Source organism: Anopheles arabiensis, chromosome 3 (genome assembly GCF_016920715.1).
Source record: "Anopheles arabiensis isolate DONGOLA chromosome 3, AaraD3, whole genome shotgun sequence".
Taxonomy (NCBI): Eukaryota; Metazoa; Arthropoda; class Insecta; order Diptera; family Culicidae; genus Anopheles; species Anopheles arabiensis.
Genome location: NC_053518.1, coordinates 54,785,190 through 54,813,118, shown reverse-complemented (window position 1 = coordinate 54,813,118; position 27,929 = coordinate 54,785,190). Strand labels below are relative to the sequence as shown.

The 27,929-nt window shown below is 42.3% G+C and overlaps 1 protein-coding gene across 5 annotated transcripts in view; it reads left to right on the top strand.

Moving 5' to 3' along the window:
• The window catches only part of LOC120900210 (serine/threonine-protein kinase meng-po), a 320,097-nt gene that overhangs the window by 250,191 nt on the left and 41,977 nt on the right, over positions 1 to 27,929 (top strand). For all 5 annotated transcript variants that reach the window (XR_005739165.1, XR_005739164.1, XR_005739163.1 and 2 more), the window contains one exon: positions 17,510 to 17,687. Coding sequence is in view for 1 of the 5 variants with exons in the window: in XM_040306903.1 (XP_040162837.1) it covers positions 17,510 to 17,687 (178 nt within the window). In the remaining 4 variants the exon portion in view is untranslated. The remainder of the gene's footprint in view (positions 1 to 17,509; positions 17,688 to 27,929) is intronic.

Genomic DNA, 27,929 nt, shown 5'->3' with positions numbered 1-27,929 from the left:
GGAAAAATCCATTCTCCAGGTCCATAACTGTGAACCATTGTGCACATTGCAGTTTTTGCACGACATCATCGATTACTGGTATAGGGAAACCGTCTTTCAAAATCATCGAATTCAATTTCCGATAATCGACACACACCCGGTTGCTCCCGTCTTTTTACTTCACTACAACTATAAGGCTCGCAAAATTCGATACAGAAGGCCTAACAATACCCTCTTTAAGCCACTCATCCACTTGCGCATCCACTGCTTCAGATTCCGAAAAAGACAATCTGCTTGGTGGGTGGCGGATCGGCATTATCTGTCCGTCTGGAACAATTTCCAACTTAACTGGACACGTTTCTTTTCTCTCACTGCAGCTGGTTTTATTGTATGTCTCGATCATTGTCATAATCTCGCCCCGAAATTGAGGCGGGATAACCGGTTCCATTGTCTCGCTGTTGCACATTGTGTTCATCACTTCGCTTAAAATACTGTCTACATGCTGTTGTCGTTCCTGTTCTTCTTCATTTCTCTGTATCCAAAACACTTGCTCGTTTCTTCGTGGCTCGATCATGACCGTTTCGTTGTTAATATTGTAATTAACAGAATGCAAAAAAATCCATGCCTACGATAAGGGGTATTCTAATCGACTCGTATGGTACCAGAATCCACTGCACCTGATATACCCAATTGTCTATGTTTACGGCAAGTGTGGCTTCGCCGAATCCATTTTGGGGCACTCCACCTAGCCCTCTCAAAATGTGGTTCGATTGTTTCCATTGTTTGAACTGCGGTGGAAGTCCCGCGAAAACATCTTCACGCATGAGTGATACCTCGCTCCCGGTGTCGATCAGAGCCACATATTCCTTCCCGCACACGCTCACTTGTTTTGTTGGTAATTCTTTATTTGATTCCTGGATCTGACCTCCCATCACGCTGTAGCTATTTTTAGCTGGTATCGCGAAAGAATTGGTTTAAAATTAACAGTCGTTAAAAATTAACCAGAGTCGTTAAAAATTGCTAGAATTTGGCATCGCGAACGCATTGAGTTCATTTGTTAATTTTAACGACTGGTCCTATGCCGCCGTTAAACAAACGACGGTCAAGAGCGTATGCGATACAAATTAACAGTCGTTTAATTATACTGCTCGAATTTTTTCCCCGTGTTTGCCTATATGCGATATCGAGCAGTCGTTAACTGTTTTGACGATCGTTTATTTTAACAGGAATGAACAACAAATGAACTCGGTTAAACCAAAATGAACTTTAAACGACTGTTAAAAAGAGTTCATTTATTCGCGATGCCGGCTATTATTCCGATTGCAACAGGCAATACTAACTTTCGACTCTACATACAATTCTACATACATAAGTGTCTTAATGCAATGGAAACTATTTTTATTAATGAAAATCACATTTATTGGTAAATAAATGTGTATGCCATATTGAATTTCTGAGTATGCAAGTGTTTGATTTCATGCTTATAGTTAAAATCTTTAAAAATACATGACCTTTTTTTAACTTGATATTACTTTACACTATGCTACATTATGGGATTAAACTCAAAGGTTTTTTTTATTATTATTCGAAAATAGCAGAACACTCGGCAGTCCTTTTTAATTAAATTTTTTTATTGTTTTTTCTTTATTTATTAAGAATATTATTATGTCGGCGCTTCGTCAAAATTCGAGGTACAATGTAATATTTCGTCAGTAAAACTTTCTTGGCATTTAAATTTGCCCTTCGGCAATGTGACTATTTCATTTGTTGACTATCACGATTCACAGGCAGATAATGTTATGGTTGTATTTTTATTGTCACTGAAATCTTTCAAGAATAACAATTTCACAGTGGTACGGATTCTGATTTTTATCCCATGATTTCATTTTTTATGTGTTTTAAAGACTTTCTAAAGATCATTGAATCTTATTAAAATATGATTATCTCAGTCGTAACATGTACTTGGAGATTGAATTAAATTTTCAAGGTACAAGATCTTAAAGTCTAGAGAAGGTTGCAACGAATAGTTTTAATAGAGTTCTGAAGATGGGCCCTTTCAGGCTTAAAAGAGCTTTATAATGGTTTTATGAGGACATACAAGAAAAACACCTATTAACTGAATACTTAATGCCATAATGATAACAACATTGTTAGAACTATGATAAAACTTAAAATGTTATTTGGGTTCTGGATACGCTGTTGATTCTCTGGTTCGTTCAGGAGTTCATACAACTCCTTCAGCTCACTGCTGGCGCCGCGAAAGTTGAGTCCATTATCCGAGTAGACCTTGGATGGAAGACCACGCCGGGAAACAAACCGAATAAATGCTGCCATAAACGCTGCCGTCGATAAGTCCTCCACCAACTCCAGATGTATTGCTTTCATCGAAAAGCAAACGAAGACTGCCATGTAGCTCTTTTGCGCCGCCGCCCGCCGATACACCGGTCACAAATAGAATGGTCCACAGTAATCCATGCCAACCACTGAGAACGGTCGAGAAGGAGTAGCGCGCGGTTCCGGTAGTTGTCCTGAAGGTTGTGCCACTGTTGAGGGTGCCGCTTTGAAACAAATAACACAGCTTCTGCAAACGCCGTTCACCACGCTCCTCCCGTTGATTGGCCAAAATTCCCGTCTCATAGCTGCCAACGTTGCATAGCTTCTCGGACCACCATGCATAGCTCGAACGTGGTACACACGTTCCAGTAACTTCATCAGATGTGCGCTGCCAGGCAGAATCAGAGGATGCTTCTCCGTATAAGGAATTGCTAGTTGTGACAAACGTCCACCAACCCGCAACAATCCTTCTTTATCCAGAAATGCTTCCAATTTCTTCAATTTAGAGCTCGGTGCAATGACACGCCCACTCGCTAGCTCCTTTATCTCCGCTACAAAGTGTTCTTGTTGAAGCATCTTCACTAAAGCCATCTTAGCTGCAACGATTTCAAACATAGGCGCCTATCGCCAACCAGTCGATAAAAATTAACCTCCGGTTTGGCTATATCGACCAATAAATTTATTTACTCGAATTGGTATCGCGTACGCATTTCACTTACCGGTCGATAAAATTATATCGATCGATATAATTACAGATCGAGTAGTTTCGTCACCTGTCAAACTGGCTTGTCAGTCTAGGGTTGTTTACAAGTCACAAAGCCAGTTAGCAACCGAAAAAAGTGCTGCATAACAAAAAGTATTGGAAAATTATGCTTAATTCTTTATTTTTCACTGGTGAAATGATGATGCGGATAAAAATCTTGCACAACATCGTAGGGTACTGCGGAAACAACTAAATCCGCTTGAATTATCCGATAAAGCGTAAGTAGAACCTGGAGTTTTGTTTTCTCGTCAATCGTGTTGATGTGTGAGCTGTTTCTTTTCTGTTTGTTTAATTGTTCATAGAACTTTGATCTTAATACTGGATGATATGTTTCTTTTCTAGATTTATGCAAAATTTTCGACTCCCGAAGAGCCTGTTCGAGGAAATTCTTGCAAAAATAGCCCCATTCATTGCTTCAAAACATAACCGTGGTTTATCTGCGGAACAAAAACTGGCTACTGTGTTAAGGTTTTTTGCACAAGGATCTTACCAACAGGGTGTTGGTAACGATTTTACCATGACAATTGGCCAATCTACTTTTTGAGAAACGTTAGATCAAACCTTAACAGTTCTGGAGCGTGAACTAACATACGCAATTACCATGGATCTAACAGAAGACGAGAGAGCAGATGCCAGAAGATACTTTTACTCAAAATTACCTGTTCCTGGTGTAGTAATGTGCATCGATGGAACCCATATAAGAATCGTTGCGCCTCACGACAACTCAATCTATTATTTCAATAGAAAGGGATTTTATAGTCTTAACGCTTTGATGGTAAATATGTGATGTGCAATAATTTAACAGCCATAAAATTATATGAAACTTATGTTCCAGATATGTGACCACAGGTAAATAATCCGTTTTGTAGACGCGAGGTTTGGCGGCTCAGATCACGATTCTTACATTTATAATTCCAGTCCGATTTCTTCATATTTTGAAGAAAAATGGAGAAATGGAGACCGAATGTTTAAACTCTTGGGTTGGTCTATTCACATGTTACGCTTTTATGTCACATTTTAAGTTTATCTTAACATTTTACGCTTTCTAATATATTCTAGGAGACTTAGCTTATCCTTCGAAACCTTGGCTTATTAAGCCGCGCAGAAATGTAGAGCCAAATAGTCCAGATTCGTTGTTCAATGAACAGCATGCCAAAGCACGTTCCATTATTGAAAGACCGTTTGGTTTGCTCAAAGCACGATTTCGCTGCTTGAATGGTGAAAGGCTACTACATTATGCACCGAACAAATGTGTTCGTATCATAAACGTTTGTTGCATGTTACACAACCTTCTCATCATGCATGGTATTACCGACGAATTTAATGAATAACGATGATCCTCAATTAAGCTACCCAGAATAAAAAGAATTCAGCGCACAATTTTTTTTTTGTGTGATTTATTACATTAGTTTTTATCTTTCATTATTTTTAGCATTTCTTCAAAAAAGCCCAAAGTTCCCTCTGCTAATATTTTTAATTTGCTGGAAATTTCGCCAAGATGTTTGTTCATCTCATCATTTTGCTGTAGTACCCTTTTTTGAAAATCAGCTTGGCTGTTGATTCATATTGTTGCTATTGTGCGATGATCCCGGCTGTTCTGTATTATGTATGAATTGTATTGGTTCCGGCAGTTCTATGATATCCATAGGTTGAGGTGGTTCTGCTTGGTTGATAGTATGGTGTGATGGTTCCGAGTGGTCTGTGGATTGCGAAGAGTGTGGTGGTCCTGGTTGATCAGTAGTATGAGTTTGGTGCGATGGTTCCGGATGTTCTGTGGTCTGTGAATAGTGTGATGGTCCCGGCCGATCGGTAGTATGGCTAAGGTGCGATGGTTCCTGCTGTTCTATAGCATTGCAATGATGTAATGGCCCCGGTTGATTCAACTCGTAGCGTTTGTCTGCAGAGGATTGCTTGATTCCAACGCATATGCTATCGTCGAATATGGCAGATATCTCTCGCACATTTGTGATACCTGCAATACGCTCTTATAACTCGCTTAGTTTATTAAACGTCGGCTTTCCACCTCCGGTTTTCTGCATTTCTTTTTTATTGTAGCCGAGCTTTTTCTTCACGATCGACTTTTTTTAATCCATGTCTGCAAAAAAAAGAAGAATTTTGAATAATTAAATGGGTTTTGTATTTTCATTTAACAACAACATACTTGTGATAGGCGGGTCGACCCGAACCTATCGGGTCGGAGCCATCCGTAAGCGACCCGGAGTCGTTCGGGTCGACCCGAAAGGTACAAGTAGGTTCAGTGGGTGCAACGACTCCGGTAGGTGCGAGAAAGCATAAGCGAATCCGACCCGTTGGTGCAACGAGTTCGGGTCGGGTCGGGTCGGATTGAACCTATCTTGACTCGACCCGACCCGAACTGCACCAACGGGTCGGAGAAGCTTATGCTTTCTCGCACCTACTGATCTTTCGGGTCGACCCAAACTCGCTGCACCCTCGGGTCAAACTAAACCTACCGTGGCCCGACCCGACCCGAACTCGCTGCACCAACGGGTCGGAGTCGCTTATGCTTTCTCGCACCTGATCTTTCGGATCGACCCGAACTCATTGCACCCGCGGGTCGGATTTGATTCCGACTCCGACCTAGCGCACCCGCTGCACCCACGGGTCGGAATCGATTCCGGCTGGCTCGCACCCGACTCCGGGTCGGGTCGTGAAATGAATCGTATGACCCAACACTACAACATACCCTTTTCCAAGCTGCTCCTTCCTTAACTGCTGGGCCTAATGAATTGAGTTCCAAAGCTACCATTTTCCAAAATCCTGTAGGATTGGAACCCGCACCTTTAGCTTGCTCTGGATTTCGCTCCATTAGTTCCACCAGTTTTTCCAGCTGACATTTTGTCGAACGAGTTTTCCTGAAATATTATAAACATTGAATTCATCGATAAAAAAGATATTTTTTCAACTTGTACTTACTCTTTTCCTTCTTTATGGTCATTCATAGTTGTGTTTTCACTTCAAATATCGCTTAATTAGTGTTCAGAAGAAGATATAATTTTTGTTTTCCAAATTTATACCCTACTTCTATACCGATCACGCGTTACCGACGACGTTTTTGACAGACAATCAGCACTACGAGCTAATCAGAGGATGAACGTGTCAAATTTTGATATATTTTTCTTGATAATCTATTCCAGTGTCTTAATAAAAATGAAATTGGTTTGATCTGGTAAGAGCAAAATCGAATGAAATTATTGATTGCTTAGCTGTATTAACTAGCTTCAAACCAATTTTTATTTCGAGAATTATAAACTGCAAACTTGAACATTTTGGAAAATAAAACATTTGACTCTAACTTCCTCGGATAAGCCCACTGTGCTGAAATACCGATCGAGTAGGTTTGGCACCTGTCAAATGGGCTTTGTTTACTTGGGTTTGTTTACAAATGAGCACACTAGTTTACCAACATTGGAGAGGTACACTGGTGGACATAAAAATAGGAACTTTTTTCTGTGACCGAAAGACATAGTTCTTGTCAGAAATATTTGGTAGCCCTGAAAAGGACTGTTTAAGTGGTTGTTGGGAGGAGGTGTTGCGGTGTTCCACTGAGCGAAAACACATTCTAACGGTCAATCTGGTGACCGTTATTCGCTATCACTTCCTGACAGCGTTTGGCCATATCGCCGATGAGATTACGGCATTCGCTTCTGTCTATGCGTTCCCACATAAACTTGCAGCGTGTCCATAGATCATCGGCTGAACGTGCAGGCTGGTTCTTAAGCTGACGCTTGAGAGTTGACCACAGATTTTCAATCGGGTTGAGGTCAGGACTCAACGCAGGCCACGGTAGAACTTGCACATCCTGGTTTGCCAAATAACATTTAACTGTTCGCGATGTGTGCTTAGAGTCGTTATCATGCTGAAAGATGTAATGCTCTTCGTCTCCGAATTGTTGTCGGGCGTATGGCAACATCTCACGACTAAGTATTTTTCTATACCCTTCCGAGTTCAGTGTCCCGTTGATACGGAACAAAGGACCCGGGCCGTGCCAGGAGAAGCAACCCCACACCATTACGTGGCCGCCTCCGTGACTAAGGGTTTTTATCGTATTTTTCGGATGATACGCCTGATTAGGAAAGCGCCAGACGTATTTAATGCCGTCCGAACCATCCAGATTGATTCTGGACTCATCCGAAAAAATGATTTTGCTCCACCAAAAGATGGATGCTGCTAAATGTTCTTCGGCAAACCGAATGCGCGCTTCTACGTGGTGCGGCTGCAGCTTACGAACCTTCCTCGGTCTCCGGGCACAGAACCCAGCGGCGTGTAAACGGCGAGACACCGTTTTCGCCGAAACTTGCAAACCAAGCTCCTGCTTGATACGAGTGCAAGTTTTGAAAGGATCCGTCCTGATCATCTCAACAATCCGCGCGTCAACGTCGGCCGTTGTTTTTCGCGGACGACCTGTCGATTTACCCGTAGCCTCGCTACGAATGGCGTTGTCCACAAACGTCCGCGAACGGCCGAACGCCTTGCAGATTGTCTTGATTGGCACGTTCTCACGATACAGCCCCTGAATGTGTTTTCGCTCCTCTGGTGTGCAGTGCTTTCCGCGACCCATGATGATTTTGTGGAATTTTTAAACAGCAACCTTTCACCTTGACCACTGATGGAAGAATGAAGCACAACACGGTTTGGCTCTCCTTTTATACTGCCGCAAAACGCTGCCGGCACTCAAAACTCAGATAAGTAGCGCACCAAAAATGAGAGTATAAAAGGCAAAATTCGGCTATTACAAATTCAGTACGCCTCGAACTGTTGGCGATGACACACCTAGTGTATGCAAAAAAAACACACAAAATTTTTTTCCTATTTTAATGTCCACCAGTGTATATGACTCAGGCAGTCGAAAACCTAAGAGCGGTACGTCTTTGAATGTGGCTTTATTAAGCATAGGCTTTATAAAACATAGAAGACTATATCCTGCTCCACAAAAGAAGAAGAAGAAGAAGAAGAAGCACACTAGTTGGAACGAAAAGCAACTCAAAGCTATTTTTACGTTAAAATGTGTTTTTTTTATATTTTAAATGTTATACCTTTCGTGGGCGTGCTATATTCTACATCGCCTACGACATGCGTGCGTCCACAAGACGTGGATTATGCGATAAACTAATAGTGTGTGTGCAGGCTCTGAATGGTTTCTAACCATCGCCATTCTGGCCCCGAAATCAGCTTCCCCGAATCGCCAGTCAAAAACCGATTCGTCGTAAGGCTCAAAGCCGTACGGAGCTGTTCTGAGCCGTGTTGAGCCGTTCGGAGCAACCAGTCTGCAGCCAAAACTAGCGCCGGATGGCTCCGGTGTTTCACGGCTCCAAACGGCTTCATCGGCCCCGAAGGATACCAACTATCAACTCTAGGCTCTTTTGGATGGTTCAGGACAGCTGTGGATAGTTCCGGGCGGTTTCAACGATTCCGATGGCTCCGGTTGCCGCCTAGCGGATGCGGACGTTTCCGAGCTTGGAATGAAGTTTTTCAGACCCACCCTCTATAATAACGAAGTCATTCTCAAACGCTTGTCGGTTTTATTTCAATTTGCTAATAAACCAATAGGTAACAGTCGTGCATTAAAATTGTAAAGTTGGAGTGCTATGATTGTTGGAAACGCTGGCTGCTATTTAAATAGTTGCAAATATGATCTTAAAAATCGTCTGCAATATTTGAGCTGCCTATGTGTTGTTCTTCTTCTGCTTGGCGTTACGTCTTAGGCTGGCATGTCGGCCAATATAGGCTTTCGAGACTTATGTCGTACCACGCAGTCGGATAGGCAGTGCTTGCTACGGAGTATCTTAGGCTCGTACCCTCGACGTGCATGTTGATAACTGTACCACTCGACGATTCCGTCTGTATTGTTTGTTAAAGTATTGTTTTTAAGGTAGCATTGAAATGAACAAGCAAAACTCTTTCCCTTACTATTAAGTTATTTTTAAGTCATCAAGCTTAACAGGGCAGCACCGTAGTACAGTCATCATCACGGTCGCCTTAATAACATGCCTGTCGTGGAATCAAATCTCATTTGGGGAACGTCTAGCGTAGTAAGAATAGACTATCCAGCATCGTGACTCTGAATAAGTCTCGAGAGTCTGTATTGGCTGGTATATCCACGAAGGACGTAACGCCAAGTAGAAGAAGTATTTACTTTTCATCATAACGTATTTTAATAACAAGTTATCAATTACTTAATTATGCCAATTATTTCATTATATTTTACATTAGGTTTTTTTGTGTACTTGAGACAATTTTTTTTACATAAAACTCTTGAGAAATATTTAATACTTTGTTTAACATACATTACATATTTCAATACAAGTTATTACTCTAAATCAGAATCTGATTCACGAGGAATGTGCGCTCTGCGCGTTTATCAACTGCTTCGAAGCAGTTGGTAATCATATCGATCGATATAGACTATTTTTCTCGTTCGCGATACAAATTACCGACTTTTTTAACGACTGCTCGACTTTTTACCGACTATTGCTAATGCAGCCATGACAGTTGCTTCCACCGTTTTATCGGTCGATAAATTTGCCGCTTCGCGATACCAATCCGCCATGTTTGTTATTATATTGGTCGATATATTTATCGACTGGTGGTTAACGTCGTTGGCGATAGGTCCCATAGTTAGACACTTACTTGGATACACTTCGCCGGACTTGCCACAAATGTAGCCGACGTATAAGAAGGTGATCGCAGCCACTGCAAAACCAATTGTGGAATTCGTCCACATGAAGGTTTCAGCCTCCTCCATCTTGAGCGCTCTGCCGACACACTTTCTCAAGTTCGTAGCTAATACTGCTCCACACAGCTCTAGTCTGGCAAGATTAATTTTCTTCAAAGGGGCGGGCCTGGATTTCGCTGCTACTAGCTCCACTTTGACGTTACCATCGCCGTCCATTGATCGAAGGTAAACACAGGTACCATACGCCGCCTCTGAAGCATAGGAAAAACAATGAAATTGGATACTCACCGGATTGCTGATAACCACATGCCGCGCAAATTTCATTTCCTTCAAACGGGGTAGCTGATCCTGGAACTGATTCCACAGGAGTTCCATTTGCGTCGGTATTGGTTCGTCCCAATCGTCGGTAGCTATCCACAAAGCCTGCATCTGGATCTTTGCCCATGCTGTAACTGGTACTAGAAGGCCAAGAGGGTCGAACAATCTAGCCACCATGGAGTACACGCGTCGCCGGGTCCATGGCTCATCAGATACAGGAATGCTGGCCTCAACAAACAATTCGTCATCTTGGGGTTGCCAGGCTATTCCCAAGGTTTTTACAAGCTCCTCAGAGCTCAGCTTCACTGCATTTGCACGTTGGCAATCATCAGATGCCACTTGTGCCAGAACAGAAACTCCTCCTTTCGCCATGAGTTTTATCAATACATCGACCAGCTGCCGCGCTTCTTCGTCATTGTCTGCTCCTCCCAAAAAATCGTCCACATAAAAATCTTGTAGTAACGCTTTCTGAGCTCTAGGGTAGGCGTCCCCTTTGTCAATCGCCAGCTGCTTTAAAACCCTGGTTGCTAAGAATGACGATGGAGTCAGACCAAAAGTAACACGCTGTAGCTCATACACTTCTATCAGCAATGCTGGATCCTCGCACCATAATATACACTGGTAACGCGTATGCTTCGGATCTACCTTCACCTTCGTGTTGGTGCTAGCTCTTTTGATAACCGGGTGATGAGGATGATAGAAACCCTGCTGACGGTCATCACCGGTTTCGTCGATAGCTACTTTCTTCAAAAAACCTTGATTTTTGTAGTCGGCAATCACTGCTGCATAATCTTGTCCCAACGACGGATCCCTTTTCAAACGCCGCTCCAACTGCAGAAACCTTTTGGTCGCACACTGCTTCGACTCGCCTATCGGCTCACATTCGCCAATCTTAAAAGGCAGATTAACTACATACCTGCCTTCGTCGTCACGATGATGAAATTGTGCAAAACTCTCCTAACAATCCTTCTCCTGTTGCAAAAATTGAAGTTTTTTTTGGTAGCTCCTCAATGGTCCAAAAATGCTCCAAACATTCCGTCAAATTTTCCAACGACGGCTCAGCGGTGACAAGGTGACATGCGGCTTGCTGGTTCTTCGGAAAACTTGTTCTGCCAGACGCAACCAAACCATACACAGTCTTCACGAATCCCGGGTGGTCACTACTTGCTGGAACAATTTTACGCTAATGCTGAAGAATGTCCACAAAATACTCCGCACCCAATAACATATCGATCTGTCCCTTCTTATAAAACTTAGCATCTGCTAACACCATGTTACCCGGCAACCTTTTCACATCAAAACGCATATCACCACAAGACTGATTTTCCGTAATATGTTCGAGCACTACAAAATCAACTTGTTCCATGAACGTTCTTCCTTCCGATGATACTAACGCCTTTGCCATTTGGGTATTTTGCACACCGATCTTTCCTATACCAGTAACTGTTACCGAACAGCGCACTTTGGGCAAACACAAACGTCGACAAAGATATGCTGTCATGATGTTGATCTGCGAACCATTGTCCAAAAGGGCTCTAACGAAAAACCATTTCCACTTTTTCCTTGAAATCGAACAATTGCGGTTGATAACATCACTTGCCCATGCGTAGACGATTTCAGCGCAGGTAGCGTGGCTAAGCCGTAGCCGGTAGCCTGTCTCGTAGTACAGTCGTCAACTCGTACGACTTAACAACATGCCCGTCATGGGTTCAAGCCCCAAATAGACCGTGCTGCCATACGTAGGACTGACTATCCTGCTATGGGGGGAAATCAATTAGTCACTGAAAGCCAAGCCCACAAGTGGTACAGGCAGTCCTTGACCGGCAACGGTTGTTGAACCAAAGAAGAAGAAGCGCGGCTAACAAACTGCTAGCCCCCGCGGACACTTCTTGCTCTTCTTCTTCACCTGACACTTGTTGCACTTGTTCGGTTGCAGGCATGCCTTCTTTGTGAAGCAAAGAATGATGGCGTTTTTGATACGTGCCGCATTGACCTTTAGAAAAACACTTGCTCGCAAAATGGCCAGGCGACAAACAATTTAAACAAAGCCTTTTCTGCATAGCCACCTTCAACCTGTTATTGATTGGTAACTCACCAAACGATCTGCACACCACATGCGTTTCTGCTCGATGAAAATCGAACAAACTTTGCACCGAACACTCGCTATCACTCTCTAACTGCCGTTCCCAATTCCGCTGAGTTTCATCCTCCAATTTTGACAAAAGAAATTGAGTCAAAAGCATACCCCAACCACTGGTTTTTTCACCAAGCTGGTCTAAAAGCTTCGCCTCTCGCTCGTGGATGTCTTTTGTTTTGCGCGTTTTCATTTTCGGCATATTCAACAGTTGGTTTACATACCGCTTTTTCAAAAGATATTCGTTGGCGTATCTTTTTTCCAGCGCCTTCCAAGCGGCTTCATACGCCGAACCACACGTAGGAAAATCGTCCACTACCCGGAACGCCTCCTCCTTCAACGCACGCTTCAGATACATTATCTTTTCTGTATCCGTCAAACTATTGTTTTCATGGACTGCCGTTTTGTACAAACTTTAAAAAGGCAACCATTCATCATAATTTCTCGAAAATTCGGGCAGCGCAAGAGGCGGTAGCCGAACCTTTTGTTCGTCCAAAACACGTACTGCCACTGCAATGTCACTTTCTGGACGCTTCAACTTTTCCTCGAATTGCCCGATCAACAACATGCACCCCGCTGTGCAAAGCGACGGAAGGCGTTATGGCGTTCTGAGAATTTTATCATGCATTCCTTTTCTCTCCAACGGCAAATTTGTCGAGCACCTCGTCGAGCTGCCCGCCCCTGGCTCCGCCTCATACCCCTCGCCTGAGCGCGCTGCCGAAGGTTTGGATGTGTAGGTGCGCCAGACGGCCAATCGCTGTCAGCCGTCGTCCATGCTTTTTCCCTCCATAGCGCCATCTCTTTCTCGCGTGTGGTCAATGCTCGCGAGCTGTTGTGGCGCCTAAAAATGCCGTTAACAAACATTGCGGCGATGAAGTTGCATTTTCGCAAATCAAACCAAAAAAGCGCAATAAGTTCAATTGCTGCAATGTAAAAATGACTAAGGAATCGCTAGTTTACGCTGGAGGGTTTGCTGTGCAAGTCGCTGAACTCTAATTCGCATTGACACGTTCAGCCCGGCGCTGATTTTCATCAACTTTCCGTTCCACCAGCATCAAGAACGCTACCTGATTGTGAAACCAGCATCCTGGATGGGGGGGGGGCGGGGGGTGGCCATGGGACCCCTACGATCATTAGTCACAGGCCCTAAAATTGTTGTCGCCATGGGGGGAGGGGGAGGTGCAAATGGTTCTCCAGCCACGGAGCCCCAACGACCATCTTTCCGGGGGCCCTTGTTCATAATACTCTGTCCACTTGTAGAGATCATCGGCGACCGCCTAGTCCGCCTACCGTTAGGTCCGCCGCTGGTTCATGATGGTGTTTTTTTTTTCATCGTGGAGGTCCATCCTTCCCCCTGCCTGCAGCGTATACATCGAGCAGGAGACAGTGTGGCAGTACTCCCGTCGTGGGTTCTAACCGCGTATGAACCGTCCGCCGTAGCAAGAGGTGACTATCCGGCTACGTGGTGCTCTAGTCCTGAAAAGGCCGGCATGATCGTGTTGTCTATTACGCCAATAATAATAATAATAATTATAATAATAAAAAGAACTTAGCATATCAGTCCACACCCGGGTAAGAGTTTGTCTTGACTTTGTTGCTGCCGGGCTACCGCTGTGACGCGACAAATGCACGGAATGCACTCGATCAAAACATGAACCTACCGATCCGAACCCATTCCAAAGCATTGCCGGTCAATCGGCGACATGATAACTACTCCAAACGAACAAGCCACCAGATTCTGGACGGACAGGTGCAGCACCATACGCGCACCATAATAAACAAATCCAGAAAATCGAAAATGTACGCATCAGAATCAAATAGTTGTGGGGTTTCCAAACGCACGCACACATACAAACACACAAACACGCGCGCGCAAACTCACACACACACACACACACACACACACACACACACACACACACACACACACACACACACACACACACACACACACACACACACACACACACACACACACACACACACACACACACACACACACACACACACACACACACACACACACACACACACGCGCGCGCGCGCTATAAGTACCTACGAACGCGCGCACGCGAGAACGCACCCCCACCAAACCCCCCTCCGCTTCCGCTATCATCAGCTATCATATAGCGCATCATCATCCAAAGCGCCGGGCGGGGTGGGGGATCGCGGCATGATAGAGTGAATGGTCACTTTCCCCGCGCTGTGTGTGTGTGTGTGCGTGTGTGTCGTGACCCGAAAAACTCGAGACAGATTTCGACACATTAAAAAAATAATTATTGCCACTTTACACTGTGCTACATAATGCTTAGAAGGTCGTTGAAGCATCAAACATGTTCAAATTAAAAAATATTAGTTTAGTGTTAGACGTTCTTCTACGCTTGTTTTAAATAGGCTTCTTCACCCTCAACTGGCACGGGCATCGAATGGTCTCATCAGCAGCGGCACGAAATAAAATAAACCATCAATACACCGATAACACTTTGAATCCCAATCCCAGCTTCTCCCACAGCGTCTCAAGGTCACACACAAATTAATAAATGCTAACACCCACCAATAACAATACATAACCGCAATGCACATATAAGTATCAACGCATACACCACAACACCCAATCAGCTGGCGGCGGAAGGCACGGGCTGAAGCTCAAGTAAGGCAAGCCAGGGTGAAGGAGGGAGAGGAGAGGAAGAAGCGGACGAAAAAATGGGCGCCATTATTTTTTTAAATTTTTTGACCGTTTTTTTTTTTGCTCCGCCGCCGCCCGAACTGTCCGAACTGCCCGAACTGCGCGACCCAGCGCAGGAATCGCTGAAGAACAGCGCGGGAGACCAGCCAAAATCTGCGCTGGCCAGCGCAGAATTTGGTACATTTTCTGCGCTGGAAACTGCTCGAATTTGCGCAGCGGGTTAGAAATCAATGTCCCGCTGCGCAAAGCGCTCGAAAACTTCTCAACCTCTCGCTCAATGTAGCTAGAGAGTAAGAACAAATAATGATAAAGCGAGGTGAAAGGATAGTGAAGAGATGTGGAGGGGAGAAAAAGAACGTCGGTGTGAAGTAGTTTTTGGCCATTGGGGCCCTTCACGCTTCTAGTTAGTTTTTTGTATGAAGTTTGACAGTTGGAGGCTGAAATCATGTGGCTGAAATCATAATGGAAGAAAATAGAAAGTGAAAGTAAAACCCAAAATTTAACTGAAGAGAAATGCACCGTATAAATAAAGATGCAAGATACAGGGTTTTCGAGGATTATATAGAAATGTTCAGCGAGTTGTAGATTCGTCCAGGCATATAATAGACTCTTTCAGCGAGATATAGAATTCTTCGGAAGTAGGCGTAGACATGTTCGGTTATACTGTAGAGCTGTCACTTTCGTGCCCCTTGGACTGCAGCTTGGATCGTTCTCATCAGGTGGTAAAAAAAACGGCTTTCGAAAAAAATATGCTTTTTTCAACTAATATATGTATTAAACAGCTTGGAGAATGATTATTAGCTACTTTTAGGACTTTTAAGAATGATAAATTGAACCCTGCAGCACAGTGTGCAAACAAAACAAATGACAGCTCTACAGAATCGCTGAACATGTCAACGCCTACTTCCGAACAATTCGATATCTCGCTGAAAGAGTCTATTATATGCCTGAACGAATCTACAACTCGCTGAACATGTCTATATAATCCTCGAAAACCCTGTAAGACCAAGGCCTGCTCAGTTAAGACACAGTTACGCACAGTGACACGGTTCAGTGGAGTCGTTTCGGTCTTATCTTCGCACCAAAAATACAAATGTGTTAAGATAATTTATTGAGTCCACTCGTTACCTGGAGCCCCCGATGACTCCCAGTGATCATCCGAAACTCTGCTTTGTTCTGACAAATTGACCCCGCGAGTGATGTTTAATCCTCCAGCACCGCTGCTCTAACCATCGCAACCTGATTCGAACTTTACATGAGTATATACTACCTCTACTTGGCTGTCACTATAAAGATAGTCCATTGTGGAAAAGACAAATTGCATTTGATCGGTCGTGGTTGATCGCGCGGGCACGAAACCGTGCTGCATGGTGCTAGCCCAAGGGTTGCGACGATCGCTTAACAAATTTAATAAAAGGCGTGAAAATTTAAAGTGTAGCCATCAATCGTTTGCCAAATGTCAAGTTACTCGTGCAGCAACTGGAGCGAGTAAATCGATCGTATGTTAAATGTTTGCGTTGGCATATTTCCAAGAAATGGAACTATTATTCTTTAATAGACGAGAAAATTTGCTCAATCGTTCATTTTTGTTTAGTTTCCGACGGATTTGAGTGTAATTAAATCAATACGAGTTCTGATTACAAGCGTTTTTTTTTTTTAATTTATATAGTAGAAGTGTTTCCATGATACTGTCTTCAACTCGCACGATTTAACAACATGTCCGTCGTGGGCATAAGCCTCATATGGAACCGTTAAACAGTCCACTCCGTAGCAAATATTGTTCAACCGGCTGTTTTACTAAAAAAGTCTCGAAAACCTGTATATACCGGCATGACCGCGTAGTTTGTTACGACCACATTAGGAAGTACAATTAAAAACTGTGTGGTTCCAATCTAAAATTTCATAATTATTTATTTATTTATTTATTTATCTTTAAGTATTTATTAGTCTTAAACTTAATCTTAGTCTTGGCCACAAACATTATACATATCAAATATAGCGAAAACATCTAACGTACAGCTTCAAGGGATTATAAATTGTGTATGATGGAATTTCCATGTGCAATTATTCTCTAATTTTCCCTCCAGTACCAACACATTGGGGCCGGTCTGGTGGTACAGTCGTCAACTCGAACGACTTAACAACATGCCCGTCATAGGTTCAAGCCCCGAATAGACCGTGCCCCCATACGTAGGACTGACTACCCTGCTACGGTAACAAAAAAACACTGAAAGCCAAGCCCACATCACTAGTGGGTACAGATAGGCCTTGATCAGCAGCGGTTGTTGTGCCAAAAACAAGAAGAAGAAGACCAACACATAAGTTTTTTTTTAACCCTGGGACATACCCAAGCAAGTGAACGTAAACCAAAACCCTCTGCAACCTTCTGTATGTCATCAACTGAAGGAGCAATTTCGCCAATTCCAAAGCACACAGCGGTCTTCAGCGAGCTGTTCCATTCTGTAACAATCGTAAACGAATATAATAAACCGAGAAATAACGGAACGAATCTCAAATTTATAACTCGCTTTTCTCTTTCTTCCTTTCTTTTTCTAACTGTTTTATGAAACGTAATATTGCTACTACGTTGAACTCATGCAGCACCTGAAGTAGCCATCGTAGACGAAGAAGGTGTGCCATTATACGATAAGTACTACGAAGTTGGATCGACGATAAAACTGATGTGCAAAATTCGACACATCTCGATGTTACGGTCTGTCGTTTATTGGATACACAACGAAAACACTCTTAATCATGATACAACACGAGGTGGTATCAGGTAAGCCTCATATTTTTCTCCTTTTGAATGTTTCAATACATACCAACCACTGCTTTTACTTACTCTATATTTTCATCATCTAGAAGGCACGTCGATTGTTTACGATCAGTGGATCAGATTTCGGCTATAACTCGCACACACGCAAAATTGTTCATTTATGCTTTGCTACTTTAATCAATTGCAAGCAGCTGTACATGCAGGCAGCATACATGAACGAACACAAACGATGGTCCCATGCAAGGTGGATTTAAAAATATCAGGTGGTGGAATCTAGAGTATTTTGACAATTCGTCACTTGACGTAAGGTCCCCAGGGTTCAAACATTAGCTGGCATCGCGAAAGAAATGGTTTAAAATTAACAGTCGTTAAAAATTAACCAGAGTCGTTAAAAATTGCTAGAATTTGGCATCGCGAACGCATTGAGTTCATTTGTTAATTTTAACGACTGGTCCTATGCCGCCGTTAAACAAACGACTGTCAAGAGCGTATGCGATACAAATTAACAGTCGTTTAATTATAATGCTCGAATTTTTTCCCCGTGTTTACCTATATGCGATATCGAGCAGTCGTTAACAGTTTTGACGGTCGTTTATTTTTACAAATTAACTCAGTTAAACCAAAATGAACTTTAAACGACCGTTAAAAAGAGTTCATTTATTCGCGTTCTTATTATAATTTTTCTACCACTTTTTCTTGATTAAATATTCTTTAAAAATATATGTTGGGCTTTGCGAGTTCATATTGAACATTAAAACATAGATTCAAGTGTGTTATTTTGTGTTAATCCGTAAAATTATTCTACAATTCTTTGTGTTTTCGACATTTTTGAGGATAAAAACTAAGAAATTACTTTTTTTCAATTGTCGCATTAATTCTTCATTATATACGAGTCGTATGGACAATTTACATAAGATTAGAACTCATACTCACATGATTTTACATTTCGTGCATAAATAAATCATCAAATCTTTTGTTAGTAGGGTAAATGTAATTTTAATTTTAATTGGGAAGGTTAGTGCAGCAGTATCATTAAAACAGCTCGTACACTTACAATGTTCATTATTTTTCTTGAAAGTGACATTATTATGGACGATAAACTATCGTATTATGTTGTGCTATTTTTTATTTCCCGTTTCAAATGCATTTTCTAGCGATATCCATGAAAATGCAAACACTGTTTTTGTTCCTATTTTCGGCAGTTTGGTCCTATTTTCGGCAGGCGGTGCTCCTATTTTCGGCATTGCGAATACAGTCCGGTAAATGTTTTAATAAATGCCAATTGGTAGACAAAAAGTTTTAAAACAATTACTTCCATACACTCTCATTTTCCTAAGATTAGAGTTGAAAAGTACTTAAATTATTAATTTTGTGTTGCCCATTTTCGGCATTTCGCTCGCAATTTTTACAGTCACTTTGATGTGAGTTACAATCAAAGTAGGCATTGGAGAAATGAGAAATGAGACTGCTTGAGTACGGCTATAGAGTACGGCTCCGACCGGCTCACAAAATTATTGTTTTTCTCTCAAGTTATTGAATTATTTATAGTGAAATTGGTGTTATTTGATGCAAGAAATGTCGTTTTATGTGTCGACATACACATTACAGTTTTCTAATCAAGTTTTAAATGAATATTCAACGAAATCAAAAGTGTGTTTTTATTTCAAGTTTCGGCAGGAGCCCAAAACATTGATCTGTCAATAATCAACATTTACCGTTTTTACCAATTTTCGGCAGCATTTAAAGTGAATAATTACATGTTCTTAGTGATTTTAAAATTCTAATCGGGCTAGTATAAAATCTGCAACCATACAATATTTCATAAAAACCACACATTCATTGTTTAAGTGCTCTATTTCTCTTAATAATAAAACCTGCCGAACTATTGGCTAACAGCAAATCTGAAGAAACATGTTGAACTCTGCACATTTTGTTTGATATTTTGAAAAATATGCATGGAAATGATGTGAAACTTCGTATATGAAAAACAAATGAGCATATCTCTGTGTAAAAAATATATGTTGAGACAAATTTCAACGCGTTTTTGCGTAATTATACGTTTTTGGCTACGCTGCCGAAAACAGGTACACTGCCGAATACTGGTACATTTTCCCTATATCTCATTTTTTCGATAAAATCAATAGAAACACAAACATGCACGAAGTAACAAAGAAATCTTTTCTATTTGCTATGCTTTGTGTGCGGAAAACATTGTTTAACGGTTTTAAAATGACGTAAAGTCCCTCAACTATGGCAACCCCCCAAAGGCCCTTATCCACCACCTGATATAATTAATCCACTTCGGTCCCATGGAATGGGTCAATCATGAGATTCATCAGAAAACTGTTCTCGTGAAATGATCGTAATGGTGGTAACAATACCAGTAAACCACCATTCCAATTCAACAGGTTTTGATGAGTTGCAACACTTAAGAAAATGACAAAGCCGACAGTTAGAACATTAGAAGACTATAATGTATTTGTTTTACATATTTTACAAATACAGTGCCTACCATAACTATATGGATAGTTGTTTTCACAGAGGAGATAAAATGAACTGTGCAGAGTACTATTTCAAATCTTTATATGCTTAAAAAATCAAAACCATTATTACACGACACATTACGAAAAAACTAATTTAGGGCCGAACCATCACTATTACTATAAAGACACCTCGAAACATAGGTTTTGTTCTTAGGCCGAAAATACACGGACCGGAATTTCGCGGCCGCGGAATTCCACCTGCTGTCAAACCCATATACAAAGTACTTACTTACTTATCCGGCGCTACAACCGCTTTGCGGTCTTGGCCTACATATACAAAGTATCAACGGCAATTTTCCCGAACTGTCATATCCATACATTTTTCTGCAAGCGGAATTCCACGGCCGCGAAATTCCGGTCCGTTTATTTTCGGCCTTACTGATTCATTAAAAAATCGTCCAAAAATTCAAATAACATGTGTTAGATTCACAGAAATACATTTTTGCCAATTTTTAAAAGTATGTTTATAACTTTAAAAAAAAATTTATGAGAATTTTTCTTTACATTTAATGATTGTTTTGAAAATATAACCCACAGTACCCGTCAAGCATTGCTAGGGTTGCGAATGATATCATCTGCACGAAATCTTATGATATTTTAAATAATCTTTGATTTTTATTTATGGATTTTTTTTTGCGATAGTTTTGGTCTAAAAGATCAATATTTAAATTTTTGTCGATTTTTTAAAATCCCGCACAAAAAAAAAATCGAGCTGTTTTTGAGCTCGGTTTCTAGCTCGCTTTCCGCCGAAACCGATCGAGAAAGCGAGCAGAAACGTCCGAAGAACCGATCAAAGCTCTTGATCGATTGAAGCGTTTACAGTCGTTCGAGAGAGCGCGTTGTATGTGTTTATGTCTTTCGGACAAAAAAGCTCCGGCTCGCGACCGTGTTGGCGCAAAAATGATAATGGCCGAAAAATTGCTCAAACACACGTTCTCTTCCTCCCCTCCTTTTCATTTTCCCCATCCTTTCACCTCACTTTATAATTATTGGTTCTTGCTCTCTAGCTACATTGAGCATGCAATTGACAGCGATTTGCGAGGGCGCACGAGGGCTCGCACGCTATAGCGGAATTTGGAGAGTGCCACCAAGCATTTTTCCTTAAAAACGTTTAGTTTAATGATCAATTGTGTATACAGTTGGTTGCTTTCCAATGACTAAATATTCTGAGCCTAATTTCATATAGACCAATCGATATTTCCCATTGTTTTGAACTTATTTATATTGAGTTTCAAAATAGAGCAGAATATTATAATTTTTTAATCCAACCAAATAAGCTCTCAAAAATCATGCGAACAATCAACCGAGAAAATATTTACACCACCGTATAGCTGACAAAACGAAATTTTTTGTGGAGTTAGTTGAAAAAAACTTTTTTTTTGTCACTGAAAAATTCAATTTCAAAAAAGTTACAACTTTTGGGGCAAGTGTGCCATCTCTGTTTGGGGCAAGTGTGCCACCATCTTTCATAGGCGCGAGCTGTCAAAAATGTAAACATTGTTGTAGCGTGCTGCAGAATGGTGCGCTATTGTGAGCGGATTCCACGCCAGAAAAACAGAACAGTAACAAACCATATTGTGGTACAATTGGTGGTCAAAAAGGGTTCATTGGTGACTAAATACATGTAGGAATACATACACTAGTGGTACACACGTAATAATTTCCAATTATCTAAGAAATACGGTTATTTTAACCAGGTGGCCGTCTTGCCCCATACGAGTGGCACTCTTGCCCCATAGCCCAAAAAAGAACGTTTTTTTGGACCCTTTTCAAAACGCTTCAAAAACTGTTTTGTTTGCACTTTTTTCAAGCGAAACTTATTTATAAGTGAGGAAATAAATGTAAAATGGTTATGAGATTTAAATCGGCTCTTGAAAAACATGTTTTAATGAGTTATAACTTGAAATGCTTAAGGTGGCACACTTGCCCCAAGTTCCGCTACAAGTTCGCCGCCCCAGAGCCCTCGCATTAAAGAGCTTGCGAGCCTAAGCAATTTTTTCGCCGCTAGCTTTAGCAGTTATAATTATAGCACCCCGAGAGCAGGTATAACGTTGTGATTTGCAGCATACTAAACACCCGAATTTTGACATTTTATTTTGCAAATATCCACAAAATTAGAACTAGTGATCTTTTCGATGAATACCACCGAAAAAAATATAATTTATGAGCAAAAATCAAAAATTATTTCATATACTATCGGCCTGTCAAACATTGCAGGGGTTGCGAGTAGTATCATCTGCTCGAGATCTTATGATGTTTTAAATAATATTAATTTTTAATTCATAAATTATTTTGTTTTGGTGTTTTTTGGCGAAAAGATCACTATTTAAATTTTTGTGGATTTTTTCAAAAAAAAATGTAAAAGTCCAGGCGTTTAGTATGCTCCAAATCGCACTGTTATACCTGCTCTAGAGGTGCTATAATTATAACTGCTAAAACTAGGGGCGAAAATCTAAAACTAAAACTAGGCTAAAACTAGGGGCCCCGCCATGCAATTGACAGCGATTTGCGAGGGCGCGCGATGGCTCGCACGCCATACAAGTTCACCGCCCCAGAGCCCTCGCATCAAAGCGCTTGCGAGCCTTGGTAGTTTTTTCACACCTAGTTTTAGCAGTTATAATTAACCACGAGAGCAGGTATAACAGTGCGATTTGTAGCATACCAAACACCTGAATTTTGACATTTTAGTTTTCAAAAATCCACAAAAATTTAAATAGTGATCTTTTCGCCAATTACTACCGCACAAAAAATAATCCTTGAATAAAAATCAACAATTTTTTAAATAACATAAGATTTCGAGCACATGAAATCTTTCGCAACCCTCGCAATGTTTGACGGGATACTAAACTCCTGAATTTTGACATTTTAGTTTTAAAAAATCCACAAAAATTTAAATAATGATCTTTTCACCAAATACTACCGCTCAAAAAATAATCCTTGAATAAAATCAACGTTTTTTAAAATACCATAAGATTTCGAGCACCTGAAATCTTTCGCAACCCTCGCAAAAATCGTCCTCGGCCGTATTTTCAATTGATGAAGTGTTGTGCGCATTGAAATAAAGCTGCGATAATCTTTCATAATTCAACATGAATATGTAAATTATGCTGCTTTATTTCAATGCTTTTTTTACAGTATTCAACATGAACAACATACAGGCAGTAAAGCGGGTGCTTGAAGTGACGATTGTTTTTTAATTATTTATAATAAAAAATATGTGTGGTTTTGTGGCAAGGTTGTGGTTAGCAATGTGTGGAACTGTGCCTTAAGTTTCAATAAAGTGTTAAAATATCAAACGAGTTTGACGTGTTTAAGTTTTATTTCGATGCATGCGATTTTATTACGCTGCAAATCAAAGTGAACGAAAGCGCACAGCGCACAACGCGCAACGTAAGAAACGAGGGGGAGGGGGTGTCCAGCGCTACGCGCAAAGTGCGGCAACAGCGCAGCGCAAACCGAAAAGAACACGCGGGAGGGGGTGTTCAGCGCAGCGCGCAAGTGCGGCAACAGCGCAGCGCAAACCGAAAGAAACGCGAGAGAGCAAGAACAGCTCATCCGCGCATCCAGCGCAGCGCGAGAGGAAAAAAACGGGAGGGAGGGGGTATCAGCTGACCAGCTGTATTGTATCGCGAGAGCGCCCCGTGTAATTTGAAGGCAAGCGAGAGAGCGCTGCGCGCGCTTACTCTCAATTCAGAAAAAATCGCTTCCGCTCGACTATGGCGGCCAATACAAAATCTACCGAACCCCTTCCCCCTGTTTCTACATGCCCCTCACCTTTAAATTTCGCTCTCTTTGTCTGTCGGGGCACCTCGCCTGTAAATCTCGCTCTCTTTGCCTGTAGGGTGGGGCTTCGTGGCTGGAGAACCATTTGCACCTCCCCCCACCCCCTTATGCCTGTAGGGGTCCCATGGCCACCCCTCCACCGCCACGAAATTAAGTATATTGTTCAATCTCCCAACAGCTGTATGCCAGTACCCCCTCCTCGCGGTCATCAGTTACCAATTACAGGGACCTCAACTGGTCTTACCGCCTAGGACTCCCGATTACTCTAATCCACCACTGTCAAGAACACCTTCCTTTCTTTGACCGATGGATCATAACATTCCGAAAGAAAACACATTTGGCAACAGTATTGCACACACACGCACACTCACACCCATGCGCAGACGGCTCTGCATATCTGTGTAATCTACAACACACGAAAGCAAAAGCTTAGTGTAACAAAGTTATGCTTAATGCTTAACACGTTCAGTTCGATGGCAGGCCCCAGGGACTGCCAGTGAGCTTTCCAGTATACTGGTTTCACAATCAGCTTGCGTTCTTGATGCTGGTGGAACGGAAAGTTGATGAAAATCAGCGCCGGGATGAACGTGTCAATGCGAATTAGGGTTCTGCGCGTTGCTTAGCAAACCCTCCAGCGTGTGCTAGCGATTACTTGGTATTTTTTACATTGCAGTATTTGAACTTCTAGCGCTTTTTTGGTTTGATTTGTGAAAATTCAAATGCATCACGCGAGAAAGAGATAGCGCTATGCAGGGAAAAAGCACGGACGACGGCTGACAGCCCGTCAAACATTGCGAGGGTTGCGAAAGATTTCATGTGCTCAAAATCTTATGGTATTTTAAAAAATCGTTGATTTTTATTCAAGGATTATTTTTTGTGCGGTAGTATTTGGGGAAAAGATCACTATTTAAATTTTTGTGGATTTTTGAAAACTAAAATGTCAAAATTCAGGTGTTTAGTATGCTACAAATCGCACTGTTATACCTGCTCTCGGGGTGCTATAATTATAACTGCTAAAACTAGGTGTGAAAAACTACCAAGGCTCGCAAGCTCTTTAATGCGAGGGCTCTGGGGCGGTGAACTTGTATGGCGTGCGAGCCCTCGCGCGCCCTGGCAAATCGCTGTCAATTGCATGGCGGGAGCGATTGGCCGTCTGACGTACTAACACATCGAAACCTTCGACAGCGCGCTCAGGCGAAGGGTATGAGGTACGGGTAGCTCGACGAGCTACTTGACAAATTTGCCGTAGGAGGGAAAAAGATGACATGAGAAAATTCACGGAAGGCCTTGATTTCTTCCGTCGCTTTGCCCAGCGGGTTACAAAAAATGGTAGTGATGAGCGTCACAGCGGAATCGATCATTCCGTGCGGATCGGAACTTTATCGCTCACTGAACTGTCAAAATATGACCCAAGCCCCAAATTTTCCTGAACAAAACATGTACAGTCAGTCCAAAAAGTATTCGTCTAGCTGAATATTTTGCAGAAAAAGGGGAACTATGGCCGCAATAGACATGGGGTGGTAAAAGTAATCATAGGGTTTGATAAAGGGACTATCAATACACACGTTTTGCTAAAAACTAAGCATTTAAATAGTGCAATAACAACTGAGTTGTGAGTTATCCGGCACTACAACCGCTTTGCGGTCTTGGCCTGCCTCAGGAGTGTCCGAAACAGCCGAGTCTCGCGCCTTCGTCTGCCAGTCCGTTATCCCGGCCATAATGGTGGACGCCTCCACGCCATCTTGCCACCTCAATTTGGGCCTACCACGCCTCCTCTGTCCTTGTGGACGGCCTAAAAAGACTTTACGGGCTGGGTCGTCCGTTTCCATGCGTACAACATGTCCAGCCCACCGGAGCCTGGTGAGCTTGATACGTTGCACGACAGTGAGGTACATCTCGTATAGCTCGTCATTATAGTGGCTCCTCCATTGTCCTTTCACACATACGGGGCCAAGTATCCTTCTGAGCATCTTCCTCTCGAACGCGGCTAAGAGGGCTTCGTCAGATTTGGACAGTGTCCATGTCTCAGAGGCGTATGTGAGTACTGGTACTATATAGGTACTATATAGTCCCAGCTTCGTCCGTCGCGACAGGTCCTTGGAGGTGAACTGATTTTTCAGGCTGTAGAGTGACCGGTTGGCAGCCAGCATCCTTGCGCGCAACTCAGCTTCCATGCTGTTGTCGTTGCTGACCTTTGACCCAAGATAGGTGAATTGTGGGACGACTTCAAAAGTGCGTTCACTTATCTGCACGTCACGCCTACATAGATTCTGATTATTTGTTGGTGGGCCCGCTGATGTTGCCACCATCAGTTTGGTCTTTGCCTCGTTTATCTGCAATCCGAGGCTCTCTGCCGCCTGCTCGATCCCTTGGTAGGCTTCTGCTACATAGGAGAGCCGCAGACCAATGATGTCTATATCATCAGCGTATGCCAGGATCTGGGTTGACTTATAGAAGATGGTTCCCGTAGTCTCCACCCTCGAGTCGCGGATGGCCCTCTCTAGCGCCAGGTTGAATAGGAGACATGCAAGCCCGTCCCCCTGGCGCAGTGGTAGCAAAAGGTCCTGATCGTTTTCCATCCACCCTCACCTGGCAAGTGACGTTGGTCATAGTCATTCTAACTAGCCTTATCAGTTTGGCCGGGATTAAAAAAAAGAGCTCATAGCGTCATACAGTTTTACCCTGGCTATGCTATCATATACGGCTTTGAAGTCAATGAAGAGATGGTATGTATCGTGTCTGTATTCAGCCATCTTCTCCAAGATCTACCGCATGGTGAAGATCTGATCAGTGGTTGATTTTCCGTTTCGGAATCCTCTTTGATTATTTCCGACTATCTCTTCGACGTGCGGGACAAGGCGATCCTGAAGGATCAGGGAGAATATTTTATAGGCGGTATTCAACACCGTAATTCCCCTGTAGTTGTTGCAGTCCAACCTGTCTCCCTTCTTGTATATGGGGTAGATGATGCCGAGATTCCAATCACAAGGCATCGATTCGCTATCTCACACCTCAGTAACGATTTGATGAATCTCGTTTTCTAGTCGTGCACCTCCATTCTTGACCAGTTCAGCTGCAATTCCGTCGGTTCCGGGTGCCTTGTTATTTTTCAGCCGACGGATAGCCTTTTGTGTTTCTTCTATGCTAGGTGGCAGTAGCATGACACTATCTGCTAGTGGCGCCTCTAGCTGTTCTTTAAACTGGTCGTTGAGTACTTCATCAAAGTACTGAGCACATTGCGAGAGGACCTCTGGCTGGTTACTTACCAGATCTCCATCCTTGTTGCTGCAGCAGGTTACCTTAGGTACAACGTTGTTTCGGTAACCTGCTATCGCTTGGTAAAACTTTCGTGTCGGTCCGAACGCCTCTTTGGTTTTGCTCTACCAAAGGATGCTTCTTGGAGCGGTGAACTCGTTTCTCTTCGCGTCTGAGCCGTGAATATTCCTCTGCGCATTCCTCTGCAATAACAACTAAATTATTTAAAATACTACAAAAAGTCGTTTGATGGGCGCGTAAAAAGTATTCGTCTATCAGACTTTTGGCATAAAATTCGTATGAAAACAAAGGATATGGAATCAAAAAATTTCCTGATCTTGTTTCTTATTGCATTTATGACTATTGGTGACTACTTGCACAATTCAAGAACTCATTTGAACCTTTAATAAGGCGTATTTTTGATCCACTCATCCTACAAGACTTGTTACAATTATCCTCTAATAGGAATATTGCATTTCCGGACTACGTGGTCAAGTTCCCTTGAAAAAATGGCATCTGATATCTCATTGAGAGTCTACTAAATCATTTTCATTAGTTTGGTTTTAGCTGGTTTGGTGTTTCGGGCAAATGATATTGCTCTGTATATTCTCCAGCTCGACTGTTCTTGAAACATGTGATACATTTTAAATAAAATTTCTCAGAA